The following is a 26,798-nucleotide window of genomic DNA, read 5'->3' as shown; positions in this document are numbered from 1 at the left end:
GCACTTTTAATTCCATTAGCATTATATTTGTTATAATAATCCATGTGGTTCCATAGTTTACCAATCACATCTAGGAATGGAAGCTATTAATTCTTGGTTAGTTATTAGTGAAACAAATGATACTCCACAGTAGACAATTGAGAGAACCCCTTTTTAGTATCTCAGTAAGTACGGGGCAATATAACTAAATAGCCATGTTTGAATTGCAAATATTAAATTCCAGGCTCATATCCAGAGATGAAATGTGTTTATACATGCTTTTGCAATGTATTCCTGCTCTGTTGTATTCAATCCAAAAGCAATCCGGGTTCTAATCTAATTTAAAGCTCTCAAACTGCTATCAGTTAAATGTAGAGTGTTGGACTTTATAATCACTTATGGATAATTTCTTTGAAATATTCTGTACTTTCACAGATTGCCCCCCAGCTCTTACGTTTGAGAATATAGTGGAACAAGTTCCTATCTCTATTGCACAAAATCTAGACTAGAGACTCATGCACCTGCACATTATACTGTGTATTAATGGGGCATTAACTTCCTAAGCATCATGACCTCTGTCTTTTGTAGTTTGAAGCAGTTTTAATCATTTTATTTGCTTCCTTACAATAGTTCTACAAGAGATTTCTCTGCATAAAAGATCACCATTGCGCCTATATTTATGAAATATTTTCTACAAAGAAGCTGCACAACAGTGTTCAAACCTTTTTAATTATCTACAATTTTATCTTGCTCGGCACAAGCAAATTTCATTTTTATAAAGGAAATTGTACAACGTTACTGTATTTCACTTGCAATTTTTTCGTACTGCTCTTTACTTTAAATATATAATTGTTTCATTGCTATATTATAAACATTTACATGGCACCACATGTACTGGGTATGACTTGATTTAATGCAAAAACTATTCTTCTATAAACAGTATGAGAACCTATCACTCTTTGACCAAGTTCAGCAATATACTTTTCAAGTGGAAAACACTTCCTCTAGACCACACAGATGAAATGGAACTGATACCTAGCAATAGGCCCAGAGAAAGAAATATGTCTTATAATGCTTTGTGAGGCAGGAAAGGTGGGAACATGGGGAATTTATGACAGTCTAAAACGTGCAAGATATCTTTAAGCCACCTTTGCTCTCTTTTGATCCTGGGCTAATTTCTACTGGGTGCACTCTCAATGCAGGTTGAACCTCTCTAATCCAGCATTCTCTAGTCTGGCAACATCCATAACTGTCTTGTGCTCCTATGGCCCAATAAATTAAACTGCAGTTTTATTGATTCCCAAATGCAAAACTTAACAGAATTTTAATGAAAGTTGAATCTATTTAGTCCTAAGCTGCCACATAAAATGTAAATAAAATCAGGCCTGGTCCATTTGGACCATTGTTCTTGCTCTCCAACAGATTGCAGCAGAGGGTACCCTCACCACTGGAGCCCCTGACCATCTCCAGCTCTAGAACAGCTGTGGGTAGTTCTTGCCATGTTTCCCCAATCAGTGACAGCGTGGAGATGGCCAGGGACTATGAGGGTCTGGGCCACATGGCTTACCTATAGAAATGACACCTTTGCCCTCCTCTTCTAAGAATGAAAACAGCGCTCAAAGTAGCATTCAGGAGGTTTCCTTCTTAGATTTCTTGTGCGCTCCCTCTCATGAGAACAATCTCCTCCCTTCCGCTTTCAGAGACTAGCCAGAGATGTGGCCTGCAACAGCAGGTCTGGCAATATGTGGCAGATGGGCCAGACCGTGAAGCAAGGTGGGGGAGTCTTTTCCAGGGGTCACTCATGCTTCTAGTGTCACAACTAGAGATGGAAAAACACATACGGAACGGGAGGTTGGGGGCATTTTAATATAGAGTATTTATGATCCCAGGGTTCCTTTCACTGGAATCCCTAAAGCTCAGGAGTGCAGGCATGTAGGCATTAACCCATCCCTCCTGCTGCAATTACTCATTCAGTGACATGGCCACTCCCAGCATTAGGCTCAGAAATTAGTAATGTTATTTTTAAGGAGTTTCATAACATGGTTCTAAATTTATTTCTGATCACTTTGTCTGGTGGCCTGGATAAAATCAGACCAGTTTTAGTGGAGGGTTGGTCTCCGCTGGCGTGGGAGGTGTAATTGCCAGCTCAAGGAAGCATACTCATTGCAGAGCCTGCATGCTAACAGAAGCATAATGGTGCAGATACAGGTGGTGGGAGGGTCTAGCTGTCCCAAGCATGAGTTCGTTTGCATGTACATGTGCAGATAGTCACTTGCACCATTTTAGCTCCACTTCTATTTTTTTAAGCGTGCTGGCTTGATCAGAACTAGCCTAGATATGTCCATGTGAACTGGAAATTACATTGCCAACCCTACTGTGAATGTACCCTGAGATACACTCCTCTCCATTCAACCCCTACCACCTGGTCATACAGGCGGGAATTTTCAAAGGCTTTTAGGAGTTAGGTGGCAATCTGCTGTCGATGTTCATAATCTTGTATCATCCCTCTATGGCTAGAGTTATTCTGATAAATTGATTTGGAGCCCAGCCAATGTTTGGTTAAAAGCTGAAAGAAAATCAAAGAGGAATTATTCTTTAAATTATAAAGTGTGGCTACAAAGGAGAACACAGGACATCAGAATTGGCAAAAGGGATCAAACCTGAGATCCATCTGGTTCAGTAGCCCAGTGCTGACTGTGCGCCCTACCAGATTCTTCAGAGAAATGTAGACAGACCCCTGTTCTAGGCAGATGAGAGATAATCGGCTGCCCAAGGAGGTCTTGTCCTAATTGCTGATAGTCAGTCTGGTTTAAACTGCGAAGCATGAAGCCTTTTTTTCATCCACACTTTTTTTGTTAGCTTTAGTCATGACAGTTCTCAGTCCCTTCTGCCACCCTTCTGCCAGTTGGAGTTGGCAGCAACAAAGGGCAGGTTCAATACCGCTTCGAGTTCCCACCGAGGAACCTAGAACAATGACACACCGCTACTGGGATGCCTCTTAGCGGCAGTCCTTCCCCACTCACAAGCACAGACTCTCAGATGAGAAAAGAAAATTTTAATAAAAAGAGGGGAATTAATCCAGCATTAATTTGGGAAAGTGATACAAGCAAGATGCATAGATGTAAGCCCTTGAGCAAACCTCCCATGCCAGAGATTGTTGGGCAGTGTCTTTTGGCCTCACTTTCTTAAGTCCAGCCACCAAACATTCATTTACCATGCCTCACCCTTCACCACAGCACTCTCTCAGTTGTTGTCCTTGGTCAGCGAAGACCCAGAGTTCAGAGGTTCATTTGTGTGAATTCGTCTCTCGCCCTGGAGCGTGGGCACCTTACTCGCTCCACAGCCCAGGGGCTTGTGCCAGCATGAGGTCCACTGACCTGCTGGCTGCCTGCGCTGCCCCTCTGGGATATTTTGAGGTCTTGCCTCTTGCTGCAATTTCAGCGCAGTAGCGTGTCACAAGATTCTGTGTTATGACACAGTGCATTAAGGGGTGGTCAAATCATGTATAGGACTCAGCAAGGAGCCACACCACTAAGTGCAAGAACCTGTCTCCACCCTCTCTCAATTCACTGGGCTTTGGCACCCACATCTCCTGCCTATCAAGTGCCATTTAGTTGTGTGTGAGTCCCTCAATCAAGGTAAGTCAGACATAGTTCTGCTGCCCTTGAGTCACACTAGGTTAACAACACTTTTGTGATCCCAATAACAAAGTAACTTTTGATTCAGTACCAGCCAAAAATGATCACTTGGGCAAAGCAGCCCCGTTGTGCTGAGCACCTGGCAGTCATGCACACAAGGTCAGCTTCTGTAAGTGTTCTTCCCCAGCTCATCAGTAGATGTCAGGGGATAGCTCATTCAGAGGCTGCTTATCCTTGCTGCCCACAGGAGCATTTTGTCCTTCTTTGAATATTGCCAAATTCTGGGCTTCCATGGTGCTCTGTGGTAATTAGGGTCTAATGATGCATGATCTGAAACAGTATTTCAGTTCTGAATCTGCCACAGATGCTCCCAATCCACCTTTTCTGTGGCATCCTTATTTGTTATGCTTTTAGCATGTCCCCTACTCCCCCTTGAAGTAAACAAGCCCAGTCTTTTCAGCCTCCCTGCCCCAGTTTTTCCATGCCCATAATCATTCGTGGTGCCCTCCAGTGAGTTCCTTTAATGCTGCAAAATTCCATTTGGGAAGCAGTCAAGTTGCCCTGCACAACACCGACTAATTCAGGCGCGGAGGCATGTTGATTGAAATGCTGATGATGGAAAATTTTCCATATTATTTTTCACTCCAGTCGTCTTTTGGGCCTTTTTAAGTCTGGCTGAACACTAGGCAGGGGTTCTCATTGAGCTGTCCACAATGAGGCCCAGTTAATATACAATCCCAAAATGCATATAAGCAGATGAAAAATTTCCCTCCAACCAGATCAGTGGGCGTTTTAGCTGAGCAAGGACTAAGTTGTTTTGCACTCAAGGGCTTAAAATATTAGGTGGAGCACAAGTAGGTTTTCAGTTCATTCTACTTCTCCTCCTCTTCTACTTAAGATGAGAAAGAAAGGGCAGAAGGGTTGGGCTCTCAAGGGAAAGGGAAGAAAAGTAAAAATACTTCGGTTGTTCAATCTATGTTCAATTCTACGGCTTGAGCAGGTTTTGGAATTAACTGATGTTTATATAGCACAATTGTAGCTGGTCCTGTGATGTACTGCACATTGTGTATGTTGCCTATCCCCTGTGCACCAGCACTTACTTGTGTCTGTTGGAGGTTTCGATCCTACCTGAAATCCTTTATTACACTAGCTTAACTTGTGTTTTTCTGGGTGGAGGAAAGACAAAATTTCAGACCCTCACTGAGATACCAGCCTGGCAAATTCAGAGGGTTTGTAATACTTAGCTACAAGGAAACCAAAACGAGTCTGTCTGGATTAAAAGAATAAGGTCTGGGGTGAGAAACAGCTCATCAGATGTGTGTGTCAACAGAGATAGTGTGCCTAATAAGCTTTATTGACAATTTACCATATCTGTAAATTCAAACAACTCAAAAAGTATCTCTCACCGCTTAAATTAATACATAGGAAAATAGTTTGCAGACTTTTAAAATTAAGAGCAAAGCTAAGTGAGAGAGACATTCTAGAAAACAGAATTCTTAAGGGAAATCACTGATTATTTTCTGTCTTGAATAATGTTAAAGCAGTCTTGCTTTTATTATAGGCAGGAGTGGTAACAAACCTTTTAAGCCAACCAAGCATTTCCGATTATCAGACCTCTCTTCAATTGCTTATAACTTTGTCAGTCTTTAACCATTAGGATCTGAAATTTTCTACTCTGGTTGAGTACTACTGGAAAATTTCACCTAAAACAGGTCAGTTGTTTCCAAGGCTTCAGCTAATAAGGCATACATTATTAAACTCTATTAAAAAAGAAATCTGATCACGTTGACTGTGGGAAGTGCCAAGACTCCTTTGCTTTGGAGCAGGGTCTTGAAATGTACATCCATTAAGGCTTCCATGTAAAATCCAAAAGTTAGGAAAGCCAGAATGAAGGTTGCCCATGCAATCTTAATTCAGCCCCTTTATGTGTATGTTTCATAATATAGTCTTTAATTAAATGATCAAAAACCATTTTTCCATAGACCAAAAAGGCAGTCCGGTAGCACTTAAAGACTAACAAAGTAATTTATTAGGTGATGAGCTTTTGTGGGACAGACCCACTTCTTCAGATCTGGAAATTCTAACACGGCTACCTCTCTGTGACTATTTTCCCACAGGTCCCTTGCCTCATTCAGCTCAGGGCATTAATCAGGGTCATTCAAAGAGGGTGGCTGCTATTTGAAGTTTTCAAGGCTTTTTTGGTTATGGAAGTTGGAAGGTTTTTACTGGAAGAGGTAGGGCACTTCAGGAAGAGAAAGGAAGGTATCATTCGTAACACAGCAACGAAGGGTCCTGTGGCACCTTATAGACTAACAGAAAAGTTTTGAGCATGAGCTTTCGTGAGCACAGACTCACTTCATCAGATGCTGTTGATGAAGTGAGTCTGTGCTCACGAAAGCTCATGCTCAAAACTTTTCTGTTAGTCTATAAGGTGCCACAGGACCCTTTGTTGCTGTTACAAATCCAGACTAACATGGCTACCCCTCCAATACTTGATTCGTAACACAGTTGACTGTTGCCTTGGAGATATGGCATGTATTTTCTTACTCTGCCACAGAGCTCCTGAATGATGCCAGTCAACTGACTTAAATTAAATTTTTCAGTGGTAGTCACTAATTGTTCCTCATTTTCTGAGGGCCTGACTTGAAACCGTGGTGTCTGACCTACAGAAGTTCTGAGTACTCACAACTGCAACTGAAGTTAATAAGCTCTGTGCTTTGAGTATATGTACTGCAAAACACACTTGAAAATGTAGCCCCTGGGAGTCCCAGGTTGGGCACACAAAATTAACAGACAGTTTTCACTGTGCCTTAGCTCCCTAACTGTAAAATGGGGATAATACCATCACCTCATCTTACCCAACTTTTGTGAAAATTAAAAAAAACCAGTCATTAATTAAACACACTATGGTGATGAGTGCCATAGGAAAGCTCAGAAGGAAATTAATACTTCTGCATTCAGAGAGTTGAATTTTGTGCAGTAGATAAGGCCTGGGGCTAAACATTGAATAATGAAGAAGAATCAAAATATTAAACACTTCTTCATTAATTGTGACAGAGAGGTAGCCATGTTAGTCTGTATTCTAGCAAAACAAAACAGCAGTCATGTAGCACTTCGAAGACTAACAAAATACTTTATTAGGTGATGAGCTTTTGTGGGACAGACCCACTTTTTCAGATCATAGCCATACCAGAACAGACTTAATATATAAAGCACAGAGGTCCAAAAATTGTTATCAGTGTTGAGAAATCAGAAAAATTGTTATCAAGGTTGGCAAATCAGAAGAGCAGAAGGATGGCAGGGAGAGGGGTATGTGTTAGTGTTAGTATTATTGTGGTATAGCCTGTGGTTGCTAGAAAGAATCAGCTTGTCAGGGTCAGCTTGCCATCTTTATCATTTGGACCCATGGTAAAGAGACTCTAGAAGACTTCAGTAGAGACTTTAACAATCTGTACCCCACCATCAACTTATGCCTCAACTACTCCACATGAGCGATACATTTCCTGGACATTACAGTACAAATCACTGATGACCTGATCAATACCACTCTCTACCGGAAACCCACTGACCGCTACACTTACCTACATGCTTCTAGCTTCCATCCTGCACACACGACACAATCCATCGTTTACAGTCAAACCCTGAGATACAATCGCATCTGCTTTGATCCTACTGACAGAGACTGAAAACTACAAGATCTCTACCAAGCATTCATAAACCTGAGTTACCCACCGGGAGAAGTTAAAAAACAAAATTGATTCGCCAGGCGAATACTCAGAAACCAACTACTCCAAGATAGGCCCAAAAAAGCCAAGAACAGAACACTTGTCATTACCTACAGGCCCCAACTCAAACCACTGCAACACATCATTAAAGACCTACAACCTATCTTAAAAGAGGATGCCACACTCCAGAAAGCCGGAGGTGACAGGCCTGTTCTTTCATATAGACAACCTCCCAACCTTATGAGGATTCTCAGTAGCAACCACAGGCTATACCACAATAATACTAATCCTGGAACTTTTCCTTGAAACAAGTCTCTTTGCCAGCTTTGTCCACATATCTATTCTGGAGATACCATCACTGGACCTAACCACGTTAATTACAGAATTGCAGGCACGTTTTCTTGTTCCTCAACTAACATATATACCAGTATGGGCCAACAAAGCCCACACAACATGTATATGGGACAGACTGCCAACACTCTTCAACAAAGAATGAATGGACATAGAACAGATATCAAAAAAACTCCAAAGACACAAACCTGTCAGCCAGCACTTTAATGGAGTGGGCCATTCTGTTAAAGACCTGGAAGTCTGGGCTCTTACTGAAAAGGGACTTTAACAACTGTCTACAGAGGAATGCTCAGAACTAGCATTCGTATTCAAATTCGACACATTAACACATAGTTTGAACAGGGACAGCAATTCCCTGATCCATTATAAGGACTCTTTTACATACTTTGATGTTTTATCTAATCTTTACTCCCCCCCCACCCCACCCCCGGCCCCACAGCCCTGCTCCCCCCAGAGCAGGTCCTGGCTTCCTGCCACACCAGGCAACCTGGATGTTGGCTTCACATCTTCCTCCTGTTCCATCCCTCTGCTGTTCTGATTTGTCAACCTGGATAACAATTTTTGTACCTCTGTGCTTTATTTACTGAGACTGTTTTGGTACAGCTATGATCTGAAGAAGTGGATCCATCCCATGAAAGCTCATCACCTAATAAATTATTTTGTTAGTCTTTAAAGTGCTACATGACTGCTTTTTTGTTTTGTTCATTACTTGTGCACCAGCCACCCTGTGCATTGATTGTATGAGGCAGGGGTTCTGGGAAGAACAGTTTATGATCATGTAGTTAAAGACAAGCATAGTGTACATGCACAAGAGAGATGAATTAATGTAGCCCAGGCACCCTTAATTCTGGTATTTCCTGACTTCTGGTTTCTTAACTTCACCCCCTTAATATTCTTAACTTTGGTTGTATTTACACACACACACACACCACTTAATCAAAGAGAAAGCCTTTATTTCTTCTCAATTCAATTCAGCTCACACTGGGTTCTTTGTGAAATCAATGCCCACTCTTCCCTAATAAAATGGATTTTAAATTGCACTTCTGAAAAATGGTGCCAAGTCAAAACTCAGTGAAAATACATAACCAAAACTCACATCCATCACAGTCATCTTCATTTTCTTACCCCTTTGCACTGGAACCTTTTCCATTTTCCTGATTGCAAAGCATTTAGTTGAAAAATAGACATTTTGCACCTTCTCACTATCAGGGAAACATTGGCATTCCACATGAGTATAAAATACTGGACGGAATTTTTTCTAAGCAAGACCTTTCTTGGCATTACACTTCTAGTACTTCACATACTTCACAGCACTTCACTGAATAAAGGTGATTTATTGTGCAAAATCCATCCTCCTTTTTTGATTCATAGAACAATAAACTTTCCCTTTATATACTAGAGAAAGCTGTAAGAGGGTGAACAGACAGCTCTTGTTATGCTCAGTTGGCATTTGCTAAAATTTCGGCAGAGCTTAATAAAGTCATTCTCCTTATGTGACATCGCTACACTGTCTCTTTTTGATTTCTGGGAAAGGCGTAAGGGCTGGAGGTAGGACAAATCTAATCAGAGGGTGTGCCTGCCTTGCAGAGTTTTGGCACTGACATTCATGACAACACACAGAAGATACCAAAAAAAGAGTCCCTGAAGCATGTGTGCATTGGTTCACTCATTTGAGAGATTATGGCCATATTTTAAGCTCCCTCGTTGACAGACTGAGCAATGCACTAGGGTATGTGTCCCACAGTGCCTGACAACATCTGCTTTTGCTAGGCACTGTGGGAATGCAGAACAGAGCACACCTTGGAAATGTGAAAAATGTTCTGTCAGGCACAGCTTTCCTCAAGGGGCTTCCAGCTTTCTTTCACACCATTTGTAAAACTGCCAGTCTTTGCTGTGCACTGCAGCATCTGCCGTGAGAAAGCCTGGGTTCCACTCTTCTTTCCTATGCTGTATTCAGTGTCATGAGGCCATCACACATTGCACGAGAGTTACTGATGCAGTAACTGATGGAGAAAGAAGAGTCACAGGTGGATGACACTGTGAGTGACATGGACAGCAACACCCTGGCATTGCATTTGGCTGCTACAGAGCACCTGTAAAGGGTGGACCGTCACTTTTGAGTGAGGGAAGCCAGCACTGAGTGGTGAGATCACACTGCCTTGCACATGTGGGATGAAGACCAGTAGCTGCAGAACTTCAGGATGCATAAAGCAACATTCCTAGAGCTGTGTACTGAGCTGGCCTCTGAACTGCTGTGCAGAACACCCAGATGAGAGCTGAAATATTTCACTCACAAGCACTTTTACCAACATAAACAGCCACTTTCCCGCTGGCTCTTACAAGATACATACAGCTCTGCAGGCCCTGTATGGATAGTGAATTTTGGGGGAATGGGGAAGCGGGGATGGGAGGAATACATAGGACCTTAAGAAAATACAGTCCAGGCTTGTGCAGCAGGTTTGCCTGGAAATAATAATGATTCCCAAAGTGTCCACAAGCTGGTATCACTTTTGCTGGTATCTCATTCATGAGGATAAGCAGGGAAACCTGGATTCTACTTCTGGATGTGAGGGGATGTTGCTTCGCCCCCTTATGCAACCCAGTGCTGTGCCACCTGTGTACCTGCAACATTGACTGAAAAAATGGTGTTGGAGAGTTTCATACCATGGGGCGGTGCAGACGGGGGATGGGTAGGCAGGAAACACGGCTGCACTGTGGAACCTATGAGAGAAAATCAATAAGTAACTATAAATACCTCAGGCAAAGTTTCCAGAGTGTCTCCCAGCAGAATCCAACTGACAGCTGAGAGTGCACCAACACCGTGCCGGAGCATAATGCCTAGCCATGCAGGGCAATGCCAGCTCGCAGAAACACAGCTACCTTTTTGTGGCTAGGCTCACCTCCCACCCTCCGCTGCATTCCCAAGCCAGGGCCACTTACCCGGTGTCTCCTCCCTTGCTTCTTCTTCCCCATCAAGGTGCTGCCAAGACTTGCCAGTTGCCTCAGGACTTGAGAGCAGGTCCTGGCTTCCTGCCACACCAGGCAACCTGGATGTTGGCTTCACATCTTCCTCCTGTTCTACCTCTTCGTCTATAATTTCATCCTTGGGGTTAACTCCTCTATCTGCTGACTCAGTATCTTCAGAAGTATCCACAGGGTTCTTGGCAGTGGAGGTGGGGTTGCCCGAGCATTGTGTCCAGCTCCTCATAAAAACAGCATGTCTCAGGTGCCATACCAGAAAGGTGGTTTGCCACCCTCCTCTTATGGTATGACTGCCTCAGCTCCTTCATCTTCACTCTGCACTGCAGTGTGTCCTGATCATACCTGTTCTCGCATAAGGACTGAGAAAGGTGGCTGCTGTAGGTGTCCCAGTTCCTGTGGTTCTCTCACAGCTGGGACTGCACAGACGCCTCTCCCTGAGAAGCTACAAAAGCTCCGCAGTGGTCCTAGCAGGGGAGCTCTTAGAGTGATAACCAGCCATGATTAGCAGGGATGGTACCAAGAGAGCACTCCACCCTGAGTCACTCAGTGGGAAATGGAATGCAAATTTCCTGGAGCTTCCAGGGGGAGAGGTGGATTTCTGTTTACCAGGCTGCAGGGCAGCCGAGTTCAAAGTGCTGCCCAGAGTGGCTAGTGGGAAACACTGTGGAGTTCAATAAAGGCAAAAATTAAAAAAAAAAAAAAGAAAAGAAAAGAAAAAAAAAGCCTCCTCTGGTTCACACTGCACAATTGTCAGCAGTAAAGGCGGGAGGGGAGAGGGGAAAGTAAAATGTCTCTTGAGCAGGTGGAGGCTTTTTGTTACCGAAACTGGGCATTTTTTGTGACTTATGTTGCAAAACAGTATGAAGGCTATCAAGTGTTGTCACCAGAAAGCCTTTTTGGGGTGACAAAACTTGCCAGGGTAGACAGGCACAGACATATACTCCTGGAAGCAGGTGATCATAGCATGACCCTTAACATTCTGTAACTGCAGTTTACTGTCTGAGGGTAGATGGTGTCTTGAAGGTGGACCTTACGCTGGGGCAGTTGAATCTCTCTCCATGCAAAGGGGAACAGAGGGAGGCATTGTGTTTTGAAAAGTCACAATCTTTCCCCACACTTCTGGGGCACTATACTTTCCTCTCAAAACCATCAAATTCAAAAGAAAACACGGGTTCAATGCCCCCTGTGTAAAAGAAAAGTTGAAATTCTACTTTTCATTACATGAAAAAAAAAAGAAATGGCTGCACCAAGTGCGGTCTCCTGCCCTTGGTGCCTGACCTTGCTCATTAATCTCTCTTGCCTAAAACAAAGGCTTGGGAAATTGCATTACCCTATATCATCAACCCTCACTCAATACAGACACAAAAGGCAGGAGAGAGAAATCCCACAGAGCTCTAGTATTGACTTGCTAGAATTCCAGGCATCTACCAGCAATGTACTAACTCTCTGTAAGTAATGAACGAGCATCTGAGAAGGACACCCTGCCCTTTTTGATTAATGTTCTAGTAATCTTTTAGAGAATCAATTAATTGTCATTGTTTTTCCCTTGCACTTAACAATAAATAGTCCTGTGTGCCAATAGGCGTTCTCTGCTCCTTCTATGGCTGGGAATTTCACTTTTTCGCCAGGGCATCCTGTGTGCAATATATCCCCAAGGTCCCAGTTAGAAACGGATAAATTAGAGCTCAGACTGGGGAGAAACACAGTTTAATCTTTGTAAGACCTCCAGTGTCGGGGTTTTATGTGGAAGAGTGCCGCTTTTCACATTCTTTCTCATCTAATAATTCTTTCTTTCATCTAAATCTCTGGTGTTCCAAAAAACTGCCAAATGACATTTGTGTAACGTTAACAGTAAATCAATGACTTTCCTATTCTGGGCCTCTAAACACTAAAATAAATAGCTATATAATTTTCATGATGTAATTCCTGTAAAGCGAATGCCAGCCATTGTTCACTGCATAACTCAGTGGGTACCCTTGCACAGCCTGGCAGGATGAAAGAATTTCACTAGGAAGTGGTGGGGAAGAGATTCCTTCTTGGCCAGCAATGAATGGAGGTACTCACCAGGCCTTTTCACATGGGCGATAAGGGGACTTAGCTAAAGGCCACAAGAGACTTTGAATTCAATAGAGGTTGAATCAGGCCCAAGGTGAGACACAGCAGCTGCTGTACCTTTAAAAAGGTGTGAGCCAGAGTCTCCCTGTCCAGCATGTCCACTCCAGTGAGCAAATAGGCTGTGTTATAGTCCCACTAGATAGGTCTAGTCTGTCTTCTCTCCCTTACTGGGCTCAGAACTTCAAGCCGATCATAGCTGACTTTCACAGAAGAAAGTTCCCCCAGAGTCCTCTCCCGCTTACAGTGCAAGAGCTCAAGAGGAGCCATCATTTGGCCCAATATTAGCAAATGATTGCAGCAGATTTTGTGTTCGCCATAGGCCAGTCAAGTCTGTGATTGTTTCAACAGCAATGGTCAGCAGCTCTGTACTCCCGGAAGGGGTGGAGCACTGGGTGGAACAGATGGGGCTGGGAACAGCCAGCTCTCAGCACTGCCTGAAACACACTTTAGTACTCCCCACCTCCAGCCAGTGTCAGGAGCAGCCTGGAACATGCCATGTGGCACTCCAGCAGTGATTTCATGGGCCTGGGACTCTGGCTGACATGACTCTTGTGGTAGCAGTGGCAGCTGCTGAGAGCCCCCAGCCCTTATTACTCATCGGGTCCCAGAGCAGTTACTCCCTTTACCCGCACCATTGGCTGGCCTGCAACTGTCACTTGAGTGCTTGTTCACATGATGTATTTTCTCGTACTCACTAAGCTGTTAATTTTAATCCCCTGTTACAGAAGTATGAGAAACATTACCAAGTTATTCTGAAAATTCTGAAGTTAACTTTTGTTCATAAAAATTCTCAACCAATATCCTATCAGCAGGTTTAACATTTCATATCTTTGATTAAAAATGTAAGGAGAAAAAGGAAGCTGATATATTTGAGTGCTCAACTCCAGAAAAAAAAAAAGGCAGCAAAGCATTCTAACCAACTGGTAAATGTGAAAGAACTTCAGAAAAAGTCACCCCCATAATTGACTCCATTAATGTCGCCAGAGGAGCTAAGTTTTGGTTTTGACTCTCCAGAGAAACTAAACTACCCTTTCACCGCAACTACTGGGTTTGAAGGTAATGTGAGAAAGCCTGGACTAACCCTGTCAATTTTAATGCTGTCCCTTTCTGAGTTGAGTGGGGGATTTGAATTGTTAATGAAAAAAAAATACAGAGCTTTTTGTGATTACCGGTTGAACCTCTCTAGCCTGGCAGTCTCTCATCTGGCAGCACCCATAATCCGGCATGATTTTAGTTAGCCGGATATCCACTTATCATAGGCGTGGCCAAGTTTCCCATGGTCCCATAAAGTTAGTTTACAGCCACCAGCCCTGGCTCTCAGTGTTCTGTGCTGTTGTTTAGCTGTCATTTACCCATAACTGTCTTCTAAGAGTCCAGTAAGCAGTGGTAGTGTTGATAATGCTGCTAGACAATATTGACCTCCTGTGGTTCCAGACGAGAGAGGTTCAACCTGTATTAAATTATTATTTTTAACTTGAAGGGTATTTAGATTAAACAGAATAAATATTTCCTCTGCACATTATTTTGTCCTCAATTAACTTCCCTGGAATCCGCTTACAGTACTCTCTAGCTGTGTGTTTCCTTCTCACCTTCTTTTAGTACTACATCGGGACGGGGCTCCTTTGTGCCACTTTCTTAGCATTTGTTCTATCATGCAGGCACCTCTGGTGCTTGCCTGTTCCCTTGAAAGCTAGGTAATACCAGCCTGCAAAGAAAGTAAATGTGCAAAATAGTCTTCAGTATTCAATGACCATATGATAAAATTGGGCCATGGTAAAGCTGATTCATCTATTTAAAAATTGGCAACATAAGAGAAAAACACTGGAAATAATCTAGCTCTTTTCAAAGACATGGGCAGAGGTTATTATGCTCTGGGAAAGAAAACTTTATATAGGATACTCCTTTACAATGTGTATCCTTCAGTTAGTGAATGCCAGTCGTACTGTAGAAGATTTGCATAAACTTCTTAAAAGGGATCAATTTATACGTCCGTTTCAAATCAGTATTGCACGGCCTGTGCCCAGACTGCGACCAAGTCACCTTGGGGCTGATTTGGTATTCTTTGGGCAAAATGGGAGTCTCCGGTACATTGCTACTGATGTTGCTAGTAATCGGCATCATCAATCATCATCATCACTGCCAATCCAGCTGAGTCTGTATTTCCTGAGTTCCCTTTGCAGGACATGGTGGGCTGGGGTGGGGCATGGGGGTGAAGGGGAAATGGCCAATCTTCTTCTGTTAGTTTCTTACGAGCACTGGCTCCTTTGGTTTTGGGTCCCGTGCCTTGAATTGGGTGACTATCTGTCCCATTTTCACTGGGACAGTCCCATATTTTAGTCAGGCGTCCCACCTACTTTTAACAAAAAAATCTGATTGTCCCATATACTCATGGCCCCTGCTGAGCTGCCCTTTCCCCAAGCAGCTGCAGGTAAAATCAATCAGGAGCTGTCTGTGCAACACGCACTGACCAGCCCGTACAGGCAGCAGCAGGAGAGGGAACCATGGGCCCTGCCATAGAGGTAAGGCAGTGTATGCTGGGGGGTAGGGTAGTGTGTTTTGTCCCTCTTTAAGATTTTAAGGGGACCTGGTGCCCCAGCAGTGCTGGGAGACCCCTCTGTGAGGAAGCTGCCCCTGCAGCTGGGGAGACCAGAGCCCAATCCCTGCCACAGGACAGCCTCCCATGTAGCTGCCCTGCCCCCACCCCACAGCTAAGGAGCTCTCCTGCCAGGTGGCGGCACTGTTGCCAGTGCCCTGAGGCATGGAGCACCCACCCCTCTGTAGCTGGGAAGGCCCCCCGGCAGGGCACCAGCCCTATTGCCTGTGCCAAGAGGCATGGGGCAGCCAGGGAGCTCCCCCTCAGTGCAGCAGCCCCATTCCCAGAGCCCAGAGTGGTGGGGCAGCCAGGAACTACAGCCACCTCCCATAGCTGGGGCAGAAGCCCCCATAGGGCAGCCACTGCTGGAGCCAGGGAGCGTCCCTGCGGGATTTCCAGAGCCCAGTGGAGTGAGGCAGACACCAAACCTCACTCCCTTTTCCACAGGGCAATTTCCCCTGCAACTGGGGAGCTCCTCAGTAGGGCAGCAGCCCTGTTCCAGCACCCCATGGCATGGGGCCGCCTGAGACCTGTACTTGCTTGGCAGCTGCTGCTCCCCTTTGCAGGAACTCCCATATTTGGCATAGGAAAATACGGTCACCCTAGCCTTGACAACTGTGTGACATCACCAACACACTGCAGTGCCTGAGTTCCTTGACATCAAACTTATAAGCTATGTCTACACTAGAAGCATCTCTTGACAGAAGTTACAGTCGACAGGGAAGTTTCGATGGAATCTCTTGTCAACAGATTGCCTCTACACACAACTTGCTCTGTCGACAGAGTGCTGTCAGACTGCCCTGCCCTCTGGTGCCAGAAAGCAGAATGACAGCTCTGCAAAGAGGGCTGCCAGGCAACCGGAAGCCCTTGCTGTTGACAGAAAACTACATTGCACTTCTGTCGACAGTACTCTCTGTCAAGAGATTGTTATGCCTCAAATATTTGAGGAATAATGCCATCAAGGCAAATGCAGAGTGCTGTCGGGAATCCGTTGACAGAATGCTTTAAGTATGTAGACGCTCCCTGAGTTATGTCGACAATTGTCCCTTCTGTCGACAAAACTCTCCAGTGTAGACCCAGCCCTACTGTTTTGTGTTATACATTAAGAATAATTTGTGAGGTCTTATATTCCCTTTTCCCTTATATTTTCTCTTATATTGCCTATTCACTTTTGTTCTTAATCTGCCCAATAAAATATAATCAACAGACAGCCTTTACTTAGTTATGAGGAAAAATTAAACTCTCATTAAAATTAAAATCTCATTAGTTACTAACAGAATTATTCTAGTGTACAATGGTCTCCCAAAACTGCCTTCATCTGACACTATGAAAATGGACCCACATAACATTTTGCTCTTTTCTTTCCTGAAATTCGTGTATTTAAAGAAGCCTTTTTTGACTCCCTGCTGGAGTTTTTCTGAGACCTTTCATTTTCCTGATTGACCAGTTTTCTGCTGTAACCTGTCTCATCTTACTTTTACAGCGTGTCTCACCCTTTTCTGATGTTTTTGTATGGTACTTCATATTCTCATTTCTCCATTTTTATTCACTGTTTTATCTTGTGAATGCCATATGGAGGAGTCATTCTTGGAGAAATGTGGAAGTTGGAACACAAAGGAGGCTGTATCAGAGTTGAGGCTGAATACTTCTTTTGTGCAGCTGTTCATCAAAGTTGTCAGCACCATTGGTCAATGCTATTAATAATTTCCATGAAGTAATTTTAATTAACTTTGTTAGATGTCTAGAGTGGCACAATCTTTCAAAGCACTCAGTATTCTACTTTTGAGTAAAGACTAAAATCTTACTTTTAAACCTTACATTCTGAAAGTGTTAGTACATGTCATAAAGACTGTAAGCTCTTTGGGACAGACGCTTATGTGTTTGCACTGCACCTAATGCATTGGTGTCGCAGTTCCTAACTAGTACTCTTATCGCTACCAATATAGTATTAGACTACTAGTATAAGTAGTATTAAGCAGTTGAAGAATGCATTCTGTTTCATGAAAGACACACAGTGAAATTAACTGGCACCCGCTATTCTTGCTGTGTTTTTTCAGCATAACACTACTTTTTGTTTGGAATTCACAACAATAGCACACGAGAACCACAAACTGGAAGAAACAAAGCAGGCTGCTCCCTAAGACAGAGGAACAAATCAATCCATTTCATTCTCTCTCCCTTGTTCCCTGGTGGGACTGTTGTTGACAGGATGTCAGGAAGGAACACAGGGAGTTAGGCTGGAAGCCACATAGGACGTGGGCAGAGCAGAGCGGAAGCGTTCATAAAGTTCAAGTTGTTCAACTTGCAGATGTTATCCTCACTGTAAGGAAAAGTAGCAATGATACGGAGCTAAATTAGACACTAACAGAAGGCTGTAAACTTTTCTACAGTGATATGGGGAAAAGAGCATAATCTTCAACCCAGGAAAAAAAAAAGTGACTGAAATAGCAAAGGTGAATACGGTACAGCGGATGTTTCATCACAGCAGAGTGATGGAAAGCAGATCCTAACAAGACCAAAGCAGTCAGAGACATGCTGGCTCTGGTGGATTTTTATGGTCACTCCAATATGGAGACTAGAGTGACCTCAAACATCTGAATTATAAATGGAGTCATTCCACTTTGTGCCCACTGTAAACCATTGGCATATTGCGTGGAAAGTTTCTAGCTTTGCCCAGTCTGAATGATGTAGTTTCCACTATGGACACCAGTGGTGGGCTGGGTGTCAATAATTTGTTTTTTGTATTTATATAAAATGTTTATAAAATTAGGGAAGAGGTACCATGATCAATGAAACTGAGGCCATAGGACCCATGTTCCTTGGAGGGATTTCTTGATGGAACACTAGGACAACGGGAACATGGGGAGTTAGATTGGAAGATAGTCAGATATAGGTACAGAGCAGCGCTCTTGTTCAACTTAATCTATAACCAGCCTCGCTCATAGCTAATGAAACAGGCTTGACTGGTTTTCTGCAGACAGACTACTGCTAGGTCAAGACTGAATACTTTTTACAGATCCTCTTAGCATGCATAAAGGATCATGGAAACTCTTGCATTTACATAATAGCTTGTAATTTTAATGCAGTTTACAATACATCAGAGTAGGGTAAGAGGGAGGTTCACTCCACATGTTACTGCAATGCAGCCGGTTCCATGGTAGAACAGGTTAGCTTTTTAGATATACACAGCAATACCATACAACAGCTTAGACAGAAAATGCGAATACCTTCTCCTTTTGAAACAATACAGGGAATTTAATAAAGCAGCATGAAAATTCCTAGCTCAACCTTGTCCAGTACATTGGGCTAATGCTCATATTTTTTCAAAGAGTCTTAAAGAACCTTGGCATGACTAAAAGCGGTCAAGAGGACCTTGGTATTTCATATCGTAAGTACAGAAAACCTTCAAAAGTATAATAGCTGATGGTCAGGATTTGGTTCCATAGAGAGTTAGAAGGAGGGAGTAGTGTGGTCAGGTGATCATCGACACCAGTTCCTATGGCTCCCTGAATTTTTCCTATGTTCTTGCCACTTGAGGACTACTCAGGCACAATCTTTGCTAATAAGACCTGATGCGATTAGATGCTTGAGATGGCCATGACAATGTACGTGCTTTATGCAGTCGTAATTTCATGAAGTAGAATTCCTTCACCGTTATTTTAATTCAGCATCTAACTTTACAACCACAATCACTGCAAGATCCCCGTTAGCACAGTTTCATATTTTTAAGCCATTAATGTCTATAATTGGTGCATTGCTATAAGAAAATATTAATGTTTCAGTACAAACACTGTAGCTATGTCTACACTAGAGAGTTTTGTTGACAAAACCTCACCACTTTTGTTAACATCCTTTTGCCTCTCCCTCATGAGGCAGAACGCCTTTCTCAACATAATCTGTTGACAAAAAAGCCATGTGGACACTCTGGGAGGCCCTCTGTCAACAGACAGGGCTTCCGGGTCAGCAGGCAGCACTGTCTGCTCTGCTTCCAGCTGGCCATTCTGTTGAGAGAGTGGCCAGGCAGTCCAGCTTCTCTCTGTTGACAGAACGATCTGCTGTCATATGTGGCCACGATCTGTCAACAGAAGTTTTGTGGGAAGAATCTTCCGACAGTAACTTCTGTTGACCAATTACTGTAATGTAGACGTAGCCTGTTTGTCACCATGTTAATTGTTGAAGAAAATCATTTTTAGCAGGTTAGATATTAGGTTAAAATAGAAATTTGTAAATGTCTCTTTATGACTGGTTTGTTCTGTCCCATTATATTTTGTCTGATTACACATAATTATCAGCTACTGCATTTATTGTGTGTCAGAAACAATATTGCTGCTCTCAAACAATATTACAGTTGGAAAAATATTAATCAGACACTTCAAAGGCCTCATGATGAAAAAAAAATGAAACTCATGGAAAGAGCAACCATCTTTTCCTTGCATCAAAACTAATTTTTCACATTTGACATAAAAACTCTACATTACCAAAGTAAAGGTCAACTTGAGGGGAAAAAAAAAGGATTCTGGCTGACTAATATTTATACCAAATGATAATATGCAGTTTTAATAGAAATATATTAATTTATTTTCCCTCTTTTATGTAGGGATAGTAAGGAGTTGCTGCTGCTGATCAGATAAGTAGCTGTATATTTACCATGATCACAAGTCACAATATTATTTCTCTTCATGCTGAGCATGCAGTCATACTAGAGATACACATTCTAGGGCTTGCTTTTGACATTAAGGTGGTGATAATGGGGTGAACGTTATAACACGAAGGTGCCTGCTTCCTTCAAAATAAACAATCAGTGCAAAAGAAATAAAAACAAAGCCCAACCTCACGCTCTCAGACAGAAAGAATTGTCTTTGAGGTACGGAAAGGCGGACCATGTTAGAGCAGAGTTTGACTCCTCTGTTAACACCAGTAATTGTTCTTCCTGGGTGTGGAAGAGCTCAGCTCCTTGAAATGTCCTTCTTGCCTGTTCACTGTTTGGTAAAAAGAGACCATTTCAGTTAGGCGCGTGTACAGCCTTGCACTAAAGGAGCTGGTGGTGCTGTCCCTAGCTCGGGAGTTTATAGGGCTGTAGCCCATCCCGCCAGTGGATCAACACCAGCATCTGATGGGAGAAGAACTGTTGGAGCTGAGACCCACTCTGCTGCCTTTCTTCAGCTGCAAGATCTATCCATCTGTTGGCTTCCTCCCCCATCCAGGGGGGCAAAGAAGGAAAGAAGCTGTCTGCCAGCATTCCCACTTTCCCTCTAGTCCAGAGACAGATGGAAACTCTCTGGCTTCCCTCCTCTAGTCTGACTCCAGGGAAATCAGAATGATCTTGTCAGTTCTCCCAGTTCTCCTGGTCCTGTGTACTGGAGAGCAGTTTTGAGAGGACCAAGATTTGCCTATTGGTCCACACAGTATGCACATGTCTGCACTCTCTGGCAGAATCCAAGCCTTTATAGGAACTACGGTGGGGTTTGGTCAGGCATTCTCTTGTCCTATCACATGAGATGACACGCTATCACTTTTTCACATGGATGTAACATCCATGGGTCCAGCAATGAGGAGCTCCCCACTTTATTTTTGCTCTGCTTTAATCAAGCCCTACCCTGGCTGGGTTATCAGGTTAGGTTCAGAGAAGCATAAAAGTTGGTGGCTCCTGTATAGTTCTCTGAGCAGGAGGCTGCCTGAGGACCCGAGGCAAAGTGCCCACCGGAGCTAGCTTTCTGGGGGGTGGTGACTCTCATCACCCTAGCTGCACCAGTTGCTATGTACTGCAATTCAATCCATGAGAAACAACATATTTGTTTGGGTATATTCTACACACAGTTCTGTAACTTCTGTTGATCTTTACGGGGACGAAGAGTGCAGGTGGTACATAAGATCTGAAGTGTCATTGCTACCTATATTTTTCAGTCCAGGCTCCAGTACAGTTTCTTACTCAGGCTGTGGCCACACCAGCCCCTCCTTTTGGAGCAGCTATGGTAATATGGCACTTCGGAATATGCTAGTGAGATGCGACCGTGAATATGCAGTGCCTTGTTAGCATAATGGCGGCCGCGTGTGCTTCGAAATTGCCGTTTTTGAAATGCATGCCGCCCATGTAGCTGGGGGCCTTTCGAAAGGACCACCTGATTTCAAAAGCCCCTTCTTCCCAAAACCAGATATTTTTCAAGGGTTATCTGGGACACTTCAGTATGTAAAAGGATTGCTTGCTTCTTTATAGGAAGCATCTGACAAAGCTTGATTGTCCATCTTCTGAAAATGGAATAGATAGTTCCATAATACTCTTAGAATTAAGAGGTTTACTGAATTATGCAAATGCCATTACCCTACTCCAGCACATACAGGCAGGAGGACTGAGCTGGCTAACCACCCCAGGTCAACACAACAATATAACATACACAACAAGAGCTTAATGCTAAGACAAAGATATAGCACACCTTACTGATGGAGGTGCTGTCTAAACTGGCCAATACAGAGTATATGGTATGGCAGCTGGCAGATATCTAACTTTTTTCCCCTGGAATAGACAGTAATATGACTCCCCTCCAGTTCTTGCATTCCTTCAGGTTGCCTTTCTTTGGAAGCTCGATAAGGTAGCCGTTTCCAGTCTTGTGGGATCTCCTCAGTGTCCCAAAATTTCCCAAATAGATTACACATCGTGTTGACTAATGTCTCACTACCTGCTTGATTGCTTCTGCGGGGATGTTGTCTGGACCAGGCGCTTTTCCACCTTTCAGATGGGCAATGCTTTTGTGATTTCTTCTTTTGTAGGTCTGCTGCTGTTAATTTGCAGAGGTGTATTTTCAGGTGGTAACCTGGGAGGTTCCAGGTGGGCAGGGCAGTTCAGTGGCTCTTCAAAGTGTTCCCTCTGTCTACTGAGCTGCTCACTTGGGTTTGTTAGTGCATGCCCCTCATTATCCTGTCCTGGCTGATCCACTGTATTCCGTGACCCAGCCAGCTTCCGTGTGATGTCATACAGCTCTTTCAAGTTTCTCTGTCCTGCAGCTTGTTCTGCTTGTTGTGCAAAGTTTTCCACAAGGTTCTTCTTGTCCCGTTTTACAGTCTTTTTAACTTCCCTGTTGGCTTCTGAATGCAATCTCTGAGCTTCCTCCTTGGCTGCTCTTGTTTTGCTGTTGTTGACTACTGCTTTTCTGTCCTTTCGTTCCTTTGCTTTTCTCAGAGTTTCCGCTGTGATCCATTGTTTGTGACAGAAATTGATAGACAGCTCAGGGAAGAACAGGCTGGCTGCCGAAGCAAGAGATCTTGTGCTGACCAAATAGCAACTTTCAGAATGATCATAGAACAGTCAGTTGAATGGAACTGCCCCCCCGGTACATGGCCTTTATAGGCTTCAAAAAGAGCCTTCAATAGTGTTGATAGAGACACTTTGTGGAAACTGCTGCAACACTGTGGCACCCCATTTAAAATTATTAACCTGTTCCATTCAATGTACGAACCTTTGACTTGCCAAGTTGTTGACAATGGTGTCTTGACAGAATCTTTCAGCATGCTGTCAGAAGTGCAACAAAGGTGCCTATTCTCACCTCTACTATTCTTGATCACAATGGACTGGATTATGAGCAGGACAACAAGTGGCCATCAATGGGGCATTCAGCGGACCCTTTTCAAGCAGCTAGAGGATATTGATTTTTCTGACGATGTCGCTCTCCTTTCACATTGACATGTAAGCATGGAAGAAAAGGTCACAACACTAGACAAGACTGCCTCAGTGACTGGACTGAGCATTAACAAAGGAAAGGTCAAGGCAATGTGGATCAACCAGTCTACCACCACCACCATCACACTTGGAGGGGACGACCTGGAAGATGTGGAGCAGTTCACCTACTTAAGGAGTATTATGGACAGAGACAGAGGAACAGGCAAGGGTATCAGTGCCAGGATAGGGAAAGCAACAGCTGCATTTAAGACTCTCCATCACATATGGAGGTCACAAATAACATCTGTGAAGATGACACTGTGGCTCTTCAACACGAATGTGATGAGTGTGCTCTTATATGGATACAAGACCTGAGCTGCGTCTACACGTGCACGCTACTTCGAAGTAGCGGCACCAACTTCGAAATAGCGCCCGTCGCGTCTACACGCGTCGGGCGCTATTTTGAAGTTAACTTCGACGTTAGGCGGTGAGACGTCGAAGTCGCTAACCTCATGAGGAGATAGGAATAGCGCCCTACTTCGACGTTCAACGTCGAAGTAGGGACCGTGTAGACGATCCGCGTCCCGCAACGTCGAAATTGCCGGGTCCTCCATGGCAGCCATCAGCTGGGGGGTTGAGAGATGCTCTCTCTCCAGCCCCTGTGGGGATCTATGGTCACCGTGGGCAGCAGCCCTTAGCCCAGGGCTTCTGGCTGCTTCTGCGGCAGCTGGGGATCTATGCTGCAGGCACAGGGTCTGCAACCAGTTGTCAGCTCTGTGTATCTTGTGTTGTTTAGTGCAACTGTGTCTGGGAGGGGCCCTTTAAGGGAGCGGCTGGCTGTTGAGTCCGCCCTGTGACCCTGTCTGCAGCTGTGCCTGGCATCCCTATTTCGATGTGTGCTACTTTGACGTGTAGACGTTCCCTCGCTGCGCCTATTTCGATGTTGGGCTGAGCAACGTCGAAGTTGAACATCGACGTTGCCGGCCCTGGAGGACGTGTAGACGTTATTCATCGAAATAGACTATTTCGATGTTGGCTGCACGTGTAGACGTAGCCCTGGTGTCCTTCCTTGGAGGAAAGGATGTTACATTTGGGTATAATATTTTATAAGTAGAGCAGGGTGAACATTTTTGTATATAACTTTTTTGTCAACCCCTCCCCAAAAATGCAAGTTGAAATTCTTCGCATGTGTATGTTGAATTAACCACATTTTTTCAGCCAGAACTTCCAAACCCCTCTAAACATATCACCCAAAAAAGTAAAAAGGGTTTCTTTTGACATTTTCAAAATGATACATTTTGACTTCAGCTCAAAATGACTTTTCATTTCAGATTTTATTTCAGTTTTATTAAAAATACTTTTAAAGAGTAAAATAACCTTGAAAACATTACAAAATCTTTTTCTTTTATCCTTTTTGGTTCAGATATGAAATGAGTAGATCTTATGTGTAGTTAGAGCTCTACTATTACCAGAGCACCACTCTAAATATAAACAATTGTTACAAACCAGACTACAGTGAAGGGAGAGTGATGAGGCATGACTCAGTTGTCTATGTGCTCAACTTATTGGTCCAGAGAAAGTTGCAAATAGTGTGAGTTTTCCTATGACTGCAAAATGAATGTTGAAATGAATAAATGTGAAAGTGAATGCCACAAGAACCAGCAGGGTCACCAACATGGGAGTTGAAATCAATCCAAGGAAGGGCTGGGAGGTGGGCCAGGGATCAAAACTGAAGAGGAAGGCAGAACTGCTGGAGTTGGGAGGGCAAGATAGGACAGCAACATACACAAAAACAGCAGGGGAGCAAACATAGGTGGGGTTAGATGGAGAAATTGGAAGCAATCTTAGGGCTGCAATAACTGCTCTAGTGGGAGGGGAAAAGGGGGTTTGGATGGGTTCCCCTCTGTTTTAATAACAGATTTTAAAACATCACCTTTGATTTGCCTTAGGAGGGGGCCAGGGGCTATAGGCATGTGACTTCTGTTTGTGCATTGCTCTCTGGAATCCTCAGTCAAGGGGAGTTTGTTTTAGACCTTCCAGTTTATCTAAGTCAGCCAGGCTATAACCTCACACTGTACTGTCATAGCAGTGAAACAGATGCTGTGTGTGTGCTTAGGTCCCTTCTGGTGTCCTTCTTCAGTGCCCTAAATTCTACCTTTGTGAAAGAGGAGCTGGACAGCCAAATGATGTGTAAATGGTTGCAGTAACTGGGCAGAAACTCCACCCCTGCCTTCCTCTGCACATACAGGCTGCCTGGAGACTTGTAAGCACCATATATGGGTCATGAGAAGTGTTCCCTTCCCCCTGCATCACTTTTCTAGTATTGTACAACAGCACACCATTCTCAGCCCCCTGACTAAGGGGGGAGGGTGGGACTTTTCTTAAGACTGACTCTGAGAACTCCCTCCCTAGTGGCAATTTCTTCTTGTGCCCTTTCTACTTTCTGGGCTAACTAGCCTTATCACTTTCTCCCCAGTCTCTTGGTTAGGCTTGGCTATCATAGTCAAGTTCACTCCTGAGCAGCAAATGGGAGCTGCTGTGACCAGAATCCTAGATCAGTGGCTGGGGTCCATCACTTTGCCACATTTACCTTTTGGCTTTTGCGTAGCCTTTGTGGTTTCATAGACAGACGATGGGAGAGAAATGGGGGGAGGGGAAGGAAGGGAGGGCAATAGCGCCGTTTCATGTTGCAGTTGGTTATCATAGTCCCAAATTAATATTAATATTTTTTTTGTATTTTCTTTGGACAGATGGACAGAAGAAAGTTCAAGAGGACTTTGACATAGACATGGATGCCCCAGAGACAGAGCGGGCTGCAGTGGCGATACAGTCGCAGTTCAGAAAATTCCAGAAGAAAAAGGCAGGATCCCAGTCTTAGTCGCTACCTCATAGTTTAATGTGGTAGCTCTGAGGTGATCTGTCTGGAAAAGCATAACTAAAACTAAGATGCATGTACAGAATATTTAAAACTCTATTGGCAGGTGTATAATTATGAGCTTGTGTGTGGTTTCATCCTTGTGATTCTTTCCAGCCCCATTTCTCACCATTTTGTCCGATGTTGTAATAAAAAGTTAGGATGAAGTAATTAAAGTGTCTTCTCTCATCTGTCTTTTCTTTATTAATCCAGCAAGCCCAGTGTTACAAATGCATCCAGCCCAGATGCCTATTTCCTCTTCACTTAAATCTTGGAGACATAATGTAGCACCGTATGTTATGAGATTTTTGCTGAGGGAAGACAGTACAAGTCAGAATCCTGATTACCCCATCTAGAGAATTCCAGCTGCCAGCCAAAAGTGTAAATAAAATGATTTTTCATGTAGTGAGGTGAAAATGAAAAATCATAGACAGGAGGTGGTATCGGGAAGGTAGGGGAGCCATTTATTTTTTTCTCATACTTCAGACAGTAAAATAGGTTAGGGGAAGACATCACCACCCTTTGTTGGTCCCAAGATCAAAAAGAGAGAACACAATATATTTCCATTTGGGTCCTACTGGTCAGAATTACACTGTTTATGCCAGATGTCTACAGTTCTAGAAACAGTCCTTCTTCCCCGCAGCTCCCGCCCCCACAATACCATACACAGTCAGAGATTTGTTTGTAGAGGAAGATTTTCTTTCCAGATTATAACTGTTCATTACCTATCCCAACAATGCATGGATTTTTCCTGTACCTCGACCTTGTCCCATGGTTTGCTAAGTGAACCACAACATATGCTTTGCCTCCAGCTACAGTTTTCTCTTTCTCTAAGTACTCTATGTGACAC

General features: G+C 43.7%; 1 protein-coding gene across 1 annotated transcript in view; it reads left to right on the top strand.

Moving 5' to 3' along the window:
• The window catches only part of PCP4 (Purkinje cell protein 4), a 70,631-nt gene extending 44,507 nt beyond the window's left edge, over window positions 1-26,124 (top strand). Inside the window, exon 3 of the mRNA XM_074983420.1 lies at window positions 25,785-26,124. Within this exon, the coding sequence (XP_074839521.1) occupies window positions 25,785-25,912 (128 nt within the window). The 3' untranslated portion in view covers window positions 25,913-26,124. The remainder of the gene's footprint in view (window positions 1-25,784) is intronic.
• Window positions 26,125-26,798: the final 674 nt, after the last annotated feature.

Source organism: Carettochelys insculpta, chromosome 1, assembly GCF_033958435.1.
Source record: "Carettochelys insculpta isolate YL-2023 chromosome 1, ASM3395843v1, whole genome shotgun sequence".
Taxonomy (NCBI): domain Eukaryota; kingdom Metazoa; phylum Chordata; order Testudines; family Carettochelyidae; genus Carettochelys; species Carettochelys insculpta.
This window is presented reverse-complemented; position numbering and strand designations above follow the sequence as displayed.